An 11,319-nucleotide genomic window follows, 5' to 3' on the forward strand; every position below is an offset into this window, starting at 1 on the left:
AAGTGGCAACGATACGTTTACTCGACAGCCGACGTTCCCGTTTTATGTGTTCCGGACGCAAAACAACTCGAAATAAAACTAAAGAAGAGTAAGAAAAGTACTTACTCGGATGATCTGGTTCGGTGTTGTTCGCATCTTCTTGCATGGACGTAGTTTTTTTCGACTGTGCGTTGGCAAAGGTCGATAGCTCGATGCACGTCACTGCGATCAATATCCACAGCATACTGATGAGCGTCTCTTGACAATTTCACCCTCGAACCATCCTAACGACGTTTACGTCTTGTACTTCGAGCGAGGCTCGCGGGATCTCAGACGCTCTTGTCTATCAACAAAATACCATAAAGTTATTTAGACGTTGCCAGTCGACGGAGATTGGTCTTTACGACGATCTCGACTAACGCGAGAGAATAGATACTTTTTACAGAAAGATAATCGTTTTCTTTCCAGGTTACAGATAGGAATCGGGTCAGTGACGTGTCGTCGCTTTTTTACAGCGCGACTTTTATCGAGAAGTAGATCGGCTGAAACAATCGGCACGATAGAATTCCGATAAACATTCTCATGAGTAACAAGCTAGGATTGGTACATAGCGCAACGGCACCGGTATGGCATGGCAACCATCGGCACGACAGGACATTGAAACATGCGTTTTAAGGCCCGATGCAGACGAACGACCTTTTATCGCTGTGTCCTCGCTGCGTCATATGTCTGTCTTCGTTGTTTTTAGCTGAAACTGTCTCTTTTAATGGGAAAACAAAGAAAGACGTATGATCGCAGTGGAATCGCGCTGTAAAACGTCGTTTGTGTGCATTCAGCCTAAACGAGACCGTTCGCACTATTCGTCAGCGATTAATACGCGACGTTAACGTCGCGTGACGATCCGTGTCGTGTAGTATAAATTATACATCGGCCTTAAAGCCAGAGATCTAAAACGCTGTTGAAATTAATAAAGACGCGGTTACCGACGCGATTTCGATGAGAATCGGAACGTGGCAACGAAGAAAATAATCGAATTGAATTTCTTCCGGCTGGTTAACCATCGACTGCTTCTCATCATCGACGTTGGAAGATTTGATCAAAGATTCGTTTTTAGTCGTCGACTTCTTCCAGATCGTTATCTGATTCAACGTTGACCGTTTTCGTGTTTGCTCGGTAAATGCGAATGGAATATCCCATTGGACTATTTTTGACGATCTGAAATCGTAGCTAGAACTTCTGTCGGTAACGATGCTCGTGCTCCGTTTGACTCTGAGAAAGTTGCTAGTAAACGAAACTCCTTTTCCTCCCACGTTTATCATCTTCCGCGATCGAATAACACAGTTCGTTCGAATAACTTCGTTCTTCCTTCGAAGTGGTATCGTAACTAACGCACATCGTACGTGCATATAACATCGTCACTTCGCGCCGTTGGCACTATTCGTTGAAATCACGTTCGAAGATGATACCAAATAATAAGCGATTTCTATTTTTTTCTTTTTTATCTTTCGCGCCTTTCCTTTGACCGAATCAATTTTTTCCCCTTTAGTCGGTTGCCTGGAAGAGCAAAAATTGCGCTTACCGTGATTCTTTCTGGCGAAAAGGAGATCTAGATCGATACCGACACTAGTTTATAAAGATTGGTTTTATCGCCGATATGTTGCCACACGAACGATCGTATAAAGAGAGCCACCACGCAGAAGGTAATATCGAGCTATGAGCTGCGGACGCTTTGAACGACGCTCACCCACGCGATCGAGATTTAAAGCTACGTAAACATATTCGCGAGCAAATAGATCGTAAACGGTTGGAGAATTTCTGAAACACTCGAGTTTATGATTTACGAAGCGATAGTTTAAATCGTGGCACGCGTTCGCCAACGAAACGGGAAGGACGACGAACAACCGGTGTGTCGGCTCGAATTCGATTTCCGTGATCGGCATTATCGGTGTACTGCTGCCGTTGCTGCCGCTGCTGCTGTTGCTACCGCCATCGTTTGGCCGACATTACGGAACACGTTCACTGTCTACGACACTTTGTAAGTACTTTTTACTCATCCACCCTTTCTCCCGGGATGCTTCGGGGAAACGTAAGAGAAGAGAAACGTGGCTGTGTTGGTATCACCAACGGAAAGAGGAGTTGTCTTTCTGATGTGTTCCACATCGGACGCACGAAGTTACTTCTCTCTACTTCCGAGCTGAACTATCGTACACCAAATACGTGACTCGGGATCTGTCCACTGGAAATGCATGTTCGACAAAATAGGGAGACTTTATTGTCCACTTGATTCGTGTTACGATTCCAGCTCGAACTTTCTCGAGAAACACGCTACCTCTTCTTTTCGTAAACTTCTTTCCCAGATATCGTTTCGCGTTCGATCGTGACTACGATATGTCGCGTCGTTCAATCGCTTGAATAATAATTTACGTCTCTTCGCAAAGATGTTAAGTGACCACTGTCGAGCTCGAATACGAAAAAGAAGCCGTAGAATAGATGCTGTAAAATTTCTGAAGGTTCGTCGATGCGACGTCAAAGAGGCGACGATTATCCGAGTTAACGCCTTTAAGGCGGGGCTAATTTTCTCGGGGCCGATCCAAAAGAAACGTTTCGATTTAGGAGCGCGAACGTAACGAATTTGTCTTTAATCTCGTTTAGAAAATCTCAAGAAAAACCGACAGCGCTGGACTTCGCCCTCCTAACGATCGGTTCTCGTTTTCTAACGAAGCGTCCGACTCGACTTAACGAGGGAGTTTTGCGAAAGCTGAGAAATTAACGTTCGAAGGAGTCGTCGAAGCTGTTGTCGCGTCGCCAGTGTTTTCGACGTCAAAGGAATACTATAGAAATTATTCGTAAACAACTCGGTCAGTTGTTTATGACGATTTAGCGAGAGCGAGGTCTATGCGAACTATCGTAAATTATAATGGAGAGCTTAGTTCGCTCGAGTACATATAGACTACATACTGCGTTTTTCTTTGGGTGAACCTTGGTTGTACGACGAGAACCGTGCAACGCAGCATATTTCGGAAGTTTAAAATAGGCAGTTACTTGTACTTTCGTTCATCAAGCGCACTCCATTCTCCAAGTTTGCCACCATAAAGCCATTCCCGAAGAGACCCCGTTTTAAGAGTCAAACTTCTTTCCCGTGCAATTTTGTGCTCCGTTCTTACCATGCTCATACTTACGTCGTGCAAAACGCGTATTCGACAAACTTGCTTTATTAATACTTTTACATAAACGCGAAGTTTGCGTAACCTCAACCTCGACTCGTGACAAGCAAAAGAGAAATTAGTTGCAATTTTGTACCGACAACGTAACGAGTAACGTTGTTGGGAGAAAACAGGAACGAGGAAAGATGTAGACGCGAAGCGAAGCGCGTATTACGTAACGATATCGTTAAAGGATCGTCTTATATTTTTCGCGAAATTTGTGCCCGAGCAGGACCATTCCGATAGATAGCGGACAAAGAGAAAGTCGGGGGAAACGTAGGTATCCGAGCGATTCAACGAACGACGAACAAGTGGTACGATGATTGTCGCTTCGCGCATCGCCGACCGAAACGTATTATTTTTTATCGACCAGCGACCGACGAATCTCTCACTGCGTTCATTGGCAACACCCACGCTGCGCAATCGACGCAAACAAAAATAGAAATAAAATCGAGCAAGCGTAATTCGCGATATCGTTTCTGTCCTGCTCGTTGACAAGGATCCAGCGCAGTACTGATAAATGGTCGACATTCGTCAACGTTTCAAAAAAAAAAAAAAAAAAAAAAAAAAGAAAGACCAACTGCCTCCGGCGACGAGAAATCGAAGGGATTCAAAAATTATCAGAAATACGGGGTTCGATTTTAACGAACTATACGTATAGCCTCTGAAAGGATGTGGTGTCGCACGCATCATGCTAAAGCGAGTACGTAGTTGGTTCCATTTGGTTCACGATCGGAGGGAAAGGTTGCGCGCAATCCGATGTAGATATCTTTGATCTTTTTATTGTGTCGCTTTGATCGGAATAAATAATAGGTTCGCCTCTGATTCGACGATCGCGTCGTATCCAGCGGCAGCTACACGGTGGGATAATATGAAATACAGGTCAGTCGGCACGTTATCGTGAATCTTCCTCGTTTACCTTGTCGATTTTACTAAACATTTCTGCAGTCAAATCGATGCGTTATCGGGAATGGAATTTGTAATATAAGCTACGGAGCCGCGGGCAAATTTATCGTTCGATAAACCGTCGCTCGACGTTCCACGAGGAAATTATAGCGGGAACAACGGCCTCGCAGAATGTTTCGGAGAAACTAAACGTCGGCTTACCCGGGTCACGGTGGTAATCCTTCGACTTTCTTTCCCAACGGAGCCACGTTATTTATATTCCGAGCGTTGCACGGCTGTTTGCACACTTTTCACAACATCGTCTTGAAGAAATTCTCTCAGGGTGAATTCAAGTCCTGGCCAAAGTACGCCGGGAACACGTGCTACTATCTGCTGTCATCGGTTGTCCGAAGGCCACTTGCTCGCGTTACTCAGTCACTCGAAACTCCGATCGACATCTCTATTCCCTGCCGTTTTCGAGTTCCTGTCGTACCCTCGCGCACTACTTCCATCGATCCTCGCGATGATTTCGTCCACAACTTTGTTCCGTCGTCTTCCCGATAACGTGAAAAACTTCACCAAGGACCAACAAACTTGGACATCGCGCGTTCACTTGCAACGATCGGCATCCACGTAAACAAAAAATCTAACGATCACCGAATTTCCGTTGTTACCTTTAAGCGAAAATAATATATCGACTCGTGGCAGGCATTCGAAAAGGAAACGACCAAGAGCCCGATAGTCGATGAGTCTGTACCCAAACGGTGGGACGCGGACCGAGTTCGTAATCGCGATACGTCGAATAGACCGATCGAAGGAAACGTTGAAACCTCCCTCGCGAAAAACGAAGCGCGCGTCTCGAGCTCCGCGATGACACTGGATGCTGCCAATGAGCTTTCGCGCACGGATACCATTCTCGTTCCAACCTGCGCCCCAAACTCACCCTACCGCCGCTCTCCCCGTTCTTCACCCCCTTCCCACTCCGTCTCTCCACCCCATCTCTCCAACCACCACCCCCTTCGCCCGGCAAGTCTCTAGCGTACGTCCAGACCTGTACCCACACAACCCACTTTTCCAACACCCCCGCTTCGTGCAAGCTCGATAATCTTCGTGCGAGCTCGCAACCTCCGTTCCAGAGATAAAGAGAAGACCGTGAGCGAGAGTCAGACGAGAGGACTGGACACGGAGAGGGGATGACGGGATAGCCAAGACACGGGGAGATTGGGAAAACGTGCTTTTCCATTCACCGTTCCGGGCAAGAACGTCGAAAAAGCGCGCGATATACGAGCGCGGGATGCTACAAAGTCAATATTAATGAGCCTGAGACTCGATACTGTGGCTCTTTCGCGCGGTAATTAATTAACCGATATTGATTGCATCGCGCTGATCAGACTTAATGGGGCTGCGAATTAGAAGCGAGAACTTTCTTTCTCGAAAAAAAAGTCATCCGAATACGTTTACGTATACATTTATCAAGTAGCAGGATTATTCGAGATTCCTTGGGATTCAACGGCACATCGTTACGGCGATCGATCAGTTTCGTCTCGTCGTTGCTTTTCGATGCGAATCAGAATCGTTCGTACCTTACGGTTTATATCGGATATGTTACGTTACGCGTTACGTAGATGTTGCGATCTAATTTCGTTGATTCGCATATATAACGAACCGAGGTAAAAGTATGTGGACGAACGACATCCAGTAACTGGTAACGAGGCGATGTGTAAATAGCTTAATGCGTGTTAAATGGGTTGGGTACGAACGGGCGTCAATTCGTCATGAAAACGAGGTGATTTTTTATCGCAAACATTTTTCGTCGGTCGTATTAGCGGTGTAATTGCTTGATGCGTACCATGTAACAATGTTAATCTGTAACCCCTGAAACGCTATAATATCCGCTAATAAGTTTTAAAAATGTTGTCGGTTTTGGAATGAATATCGCGTCCAACAGAATTTACCTCGTTATGTTCAAACAGAGAAACGTTTCCAGCTTTGTTCGAACGGCATATTAGTATGCTAATAAATGCGAGAAAATCGCTATAAACGAGCAGTCGGTGCATCGAACGCGTCAAAAGCTCGCCTTTCATGCGGAAAAATCGCAAAATTGCACGCGTACGTTTCGTATTCCTCGTTCGTTAACGGTTTTGCTGTTCTCTTCTTTATTTGAATCCTTAGTTACCTAGGAACGTCCAACAATTGGTATCGTAATTTAACGTTTAAGAAGGCGAAGTTCATCGAAGCTGGTAAGCAGATATTTGTCACCATGAATGGAAATATCCATGTACCCTACCGTGTTGGGTAAGTCTATCGTCGAGTTTGCAATTTAACGGAACCGGAATTCCGGTCACGATTTTGAAATAAACCGATCAGCAATGTGATTCGTGCAGTTTCAGTGTTCATCGGATCAACGGGGAAAGTTCATTCGCGGCTCGAAACATCGTTTTGTAAATACGTACGTACATGTATCTGCGGCCATCCGAAAATTATCTTTCCAAACGTCTTGACACCGAGCCAACCTAATTATCGCGATATTTGAAGTTCGATATCCGTTTGATCGAACGGTATAATTATAGATGTGTGGCGGAAGCACGTGGCAACAGTTGGTAATAATTACGTAGGTTTATCGCGTTTCTGATCAGATTCGTATATACGCGAATAATGCTTTATATTAGAGAAGGACAGCTCACATTGCGTTATCTTAGTTTTTTCAGTAAAACGTTAGGAACGAATATTAAAACGGATGGAATTTAATATTTGTATTAAAATGAAAAGGATGAAAATTAGTATTTTTATTAAAAGAGTCACGACGTAAAACGAAGCTTTCCACGACGGAAGAGATGTTGAACAAGCTAATCCGCTGAGAAAGAAGCACGCTTTGAAACGAGTCCCATGCTATTTATCGTAACGCACAGGAGAACTCGCTAGCGGTATTACGATCGCGTAGAATTTTGCGCTGAGTCCATGGGCCAGGCATTATAATTTGCGTGAAATGGGAAGTTTATTTGCAAAATTTCGTGAAATTCGTTCCATCGAAACTGAAAAAACGGAAAACGTCCTGGATATTTGCATTAAATCAAAATGATAATCCCGTTGCATGCCGCATCAGGAAAATGTGAAGCAAATTTATGCGGAATCGAAGGCGTTGCATACGTTCGAACGTTTCAAATTCGAGAAAGGATTCGCGAAAGCGGAAATGTTTGCTGGCATGGCCCTCGCGATGCAAAAATTCCCACGGAATAACCTTCCCATCGTGATGCAGTGCACATTTGCAATTTTTAAGGTACGAAAAAGCGGCATAGAATTATCGAGAGTTATAAATATTTCCAGAAAACGTCGTGACACGCGCATTTATATTATTGGCTGTGTGCTTCGTTTATGAAAAGGAACGGAAGAAGAGAACGTTTTAGCAAGGACGTAGCTATCGATGTCTAGAGGCTGCATCGTACATTGCATAAATGGAATTACCCTTTTTCTTTGCAAGACTGCGACGTCGTTCGTCTTTTAGGAGCACAACGAGCAACGTAACTCGTATCTTCCATAGGCTCGCCTACAGTAAATTACGAGTAAAACGAGCTAATCGATCGGTTATGGAATAACACGTACCGTCATTGTCCGTCGTACTTACGTAAGTAAACACATAGGTGTACATATAGGTGTAGGGGTATGCCACGCTAGATCAACCAAAGAGACGAGATAACATAACGCTGCCTCGTCTGCCGTAACATATTCGTAGTTGGGAGTAATTATGCGTACAACATTTGCTTATGAGTGCTAAACTTATGCGTGGAATATCGTTCCACCTTAGAGAACACCCACGAGACAGATTCATATGCGAACATACGATTGTATGGCGAACACCGTATGGCTTAACAATAGCGGCACGTTGGCTTTATCGTTCTACGATTACAAAGCTTTTGCTTTCGCTTACCGTGTCCAACTACGACACGTAATGAAGATACAACGATGAGAGATTAAAAGTAATTGAAAACGAGCAATGCAAAAAAGATTGGTAAAGCAAATTGCACGACGAGTTTGATATCGGTTGAATTTTAACGGCGTATGTGAAGTATTTCTGTGAAGAAATCTATACGAAAAGGAGACGAGGTCCTCTAAATTTACCCTGAAGCTGCCGACTTCGTAAACGTTTCCAAAGTCCTTCTCGTAAAGCGGAAAGCGATTGGAATCCGGAAGCAAGTAAAGCCAGCGAGTCGGAAACGCTCGATACGGCAGTCCACTTTTCGGTTTGGAAGGGAATGGAAGAAAAAGAGGGGCAACTCTGGGTTGCGGAGAACGGTGGGGATTTTTGCGGAGCACGAAGCCAGAAAAGGAGAGACTAACGCCGGAAGCTTTCCAGAATCTATCGAATGCTTTCTCAACAGCGTCACTAGCTTTGGTTCGCGTTGACAGTTTGCTGATAGCTATTACTTTTCATTGTCAGGTGGCTGCGTTATCCCACGAAGAAGACCAAATCCAAGGAAATCCTGGAATTCGATTCTAGCTTGACGAGATATTTCCACCGCGTGCAATTATTCGTCCTTCCGAATTCCACTAATTCGTACAAGAATGGCATTTTACCAATACGAATTAGCAAATTAGTCGCCTTTCGAAAATGATTTCCTTCTTCTTTATATCTTTAAAAAAAAAAAAAAACGTAGTCGGCAGATGCACCGATCGGTGTTCGCGGTTGAAAGATCTGGCCGATATCTATGTCGTTTGTTGTATCGTTCGAGGAAAATGATCGAATCGAATGATTCGGTGATTTGGTCGTTTATTAGGATACTGGCCAAGCGTAACCTATACCTATACGACTCGAGAGGAACGAGAAACATAGATTGTAAGGAAAAATCGAATGGCAGATTGATTATCATAATATCGCGATTCGAGTGCATCGGATGATTTTTCAGTATAAAAGTTGCACTCACGCGTTCGATCGTATACATATCGATAAGCTTGGTAACTCGGTCGAGAGCGACCATTAGCTGGTGGAGTACAATTTTAAGACAAAAGTTTGAAGGAGTTTTGGAGTGTACGGCGCGTTTATTCAAGTTTTATTGGTCTCACCCGCGAAAAGAAGAGAAATCTGACGGGAAGGACAGAAATCACGAGGACGAATAAGAAAAGGTGGCCCGAAGGAGGAATCGTGGATTCTTCGGAAGATTATTGCGATCAATTATTGTTGAGCACGCCGATAACCTGCCGCTATTGGCGACAGATGGATTTAAAAGTGCGCACACGGCAATCGAATGGTCGATACATTATCATAATGCCGCGATTCTCTCGTATTCTGTGCCACGTTCCCCCGTGTAAAACGCGGATTCATGTGCAGTTGAGCGGATTTTAATCCACCGCTGTATTTAAGTACGTTCTCGGTCACTTGCCGTTGACCACCGTGATTCGAACGAACGAACAAACAAATCATTTATGCTACTCGAAGGATACCCATCGATTAATTTTAATCGCTGTACGCACGAATGGCAAGGTAACGGACACCGTGTCCCACCGGTTGGATGTTCATCCTGCGGAGAATACACGAAAAAGCTTTGGTACGTTAAAAAAGAAAGTTTAAGCTCATAATCGTTTAAGCCTCTTAAGAAACATCTTCTACCCGTAATCTTTGTTTTTTCATTCTTCCGGGTTGCTCCTACAGGACAACACGAAAATAGAAGAAGAAGAAAACGCAGGAAAATGTACAACTAACTGTCTCATTAATGAACATGCTTGCAAATATTTGCACTTCTTCCAAAGAGAACGCATACCATTTGCGCGAACTCATAAATACCATGTATCATTTCCGCGATATAGAGATAAAGCCCGTGGTACGCGGTTATAGCATTGCAATTGTTTTCGGTACATTTGTTTTCGCGCCTATTTAAAAATATTGCCCTTTTCTAAATTGGTTGAATTATGAAATATCGAGTTTTTATAGGAACGTACGTATATAATTTGTTTTCTATCGACCAGTTACGTTATAAAAGAATAAATCATTAATCGAAAAATACCGAGTAGCCTGCCAATGAACCTCTGCATTTGCTCAACCTTCATGTTTTCGCACGAGTACTTTTTTTGTTCGTATTTTTGGTATTTATGTTTTCATTGAAACCGAAATACCGGCCATAAATTAGCGATATTGGAATCACGAAATCTCGTTCATGAATTACTTATCGTTTTAATCGGCGTACGTGCCGTTAAATTGCTAATGAATGTTACCTCGACATCTATTGCAAAATAACGCAATACATGCGTGATGAACCCGCGAATGCCCGATCCTTATATCGAAAGATCAAATCTGTGTTTGTGTCTTTTTCTTAACATGTTCGTCGAGTTGGAAACAGATTCTAAAAGGGAAGCAAATGAGGAAAAAAGGGAAGGGAAAAGAAGCAACGGCAAATAGTCAACAGTTTCCTAATCCTTTGTGAAGCCGAGATTCCCACTTGAGTTTCCAATTACGTTGTTTCGACATTCATCTCCACCGATTCGAGAGCATCGTTCGTCACTCTCGAGCGAATACTTTGTTGCGAAACGATTCCGTGACTTTCACAATAAATCCTGCCGTGACATAGTCTACCGATTCATTAATTCATCGAACTTTTCCAACGAATCGAACTCGTTCTTTTTCTTCGTTCAATTCCATCTATGCCTCCGCCTCGTTCACCAGGGAATTTCCTCTCGGATGTCTCCCTCCTTCTTCGGAATTCTCAATGCGAGTCGACGTGCATTTATCATTTTTAAATTTCGATTCGGCTAATATATATCGATGATACCGCGACTACGCGTATATGCGAAAATTTGGTTAAATAATCGGGCTCCGTGTATCGATAAAAATTGCGGTATTCGTAATTCCACTGAAATATTAATTCTGAAATGAATGGTACGACAACGTCAAATTATCGGGCCGTGTTTATGAAAATTTTACCTCGATAAGAAAGAATATATAACAATAGGAGTTACATTTAATCGACTCGAAGTGGAATTCGCCGCAGAGAAAAAGAGAAACGAAAGGGAATTGGGAGAATTTTTCCAAGCTTTGAAATCGTGTTACTTCTATTTGCTCGTTGTGTCGACGTTAACCGTTGATTAATAATGAGAAAAATGAAGCGAAAACTTTCGGAACATTTTCCGTCGTTTCACCGTGTCGATAATGGATGAAATGTTTGTTTCGAGTAGAAAGTTGCAACCATTTACAAAGTTTAATGCGTAGATTATCGATCGTATCGCATGTAAAGGGATTAACATTTTAACAATTCTGATTTTAAAT

The 11,319-nt window shown here is 43.4% G+C and overlaps 1 protein-coding gene across 2 annotated transcripts in view; it reads right to left on the reverse strand.

The window, feature by feature from the left end:
• The window catches only part of LOC117231000 (nephrin-like), a 100,023-nt gene extending 95,039 nt beyond the window's left edge, over positions 1-4,984 (reverse strand). The window contains exons 1-2 of one of the 2 annotated variants that reach the window (XR_004492894.1): positions 4,290-4,984; positions 106-322 (exon numbers count right to left, since the gene is read on the reverse strand). Coding sequence is in view for 1 of the 2 variants with exons in the window: in XM_033489010.1 (XP_033344901.1) it covers positions 106-223 (118 nt within the window). In the remaining variant the exon portion in view is untranslated. The remainder of the gene's footprint in view (positions 1-105; positions 323-4,289) is intronic. The other variant, XM_033489010.1, reaches the window with a different exon arrangement.
• Between the last annotated feature and the right edge of the window lie 6,335 nt (positions 4,985-11,319).

Source organism: Bombus vosnesenskii, unplaced genomic scaffold (genome assembly GCF_011952255.1).
Source record: "Bombus vosnesenskii isolate JDL3184/JDL3185 unplaced genomic scaffold, Bvos_JDL3184-5_v1.1 scf7180000013270, whole genome shotgun sequence".
NCBI classification, from domain to species: Eukaryota; Metazoa; Arthropoda; class Insecta; order Hymenoptera; family Apidae; genus Bombus; species Bombus vosnesenskii.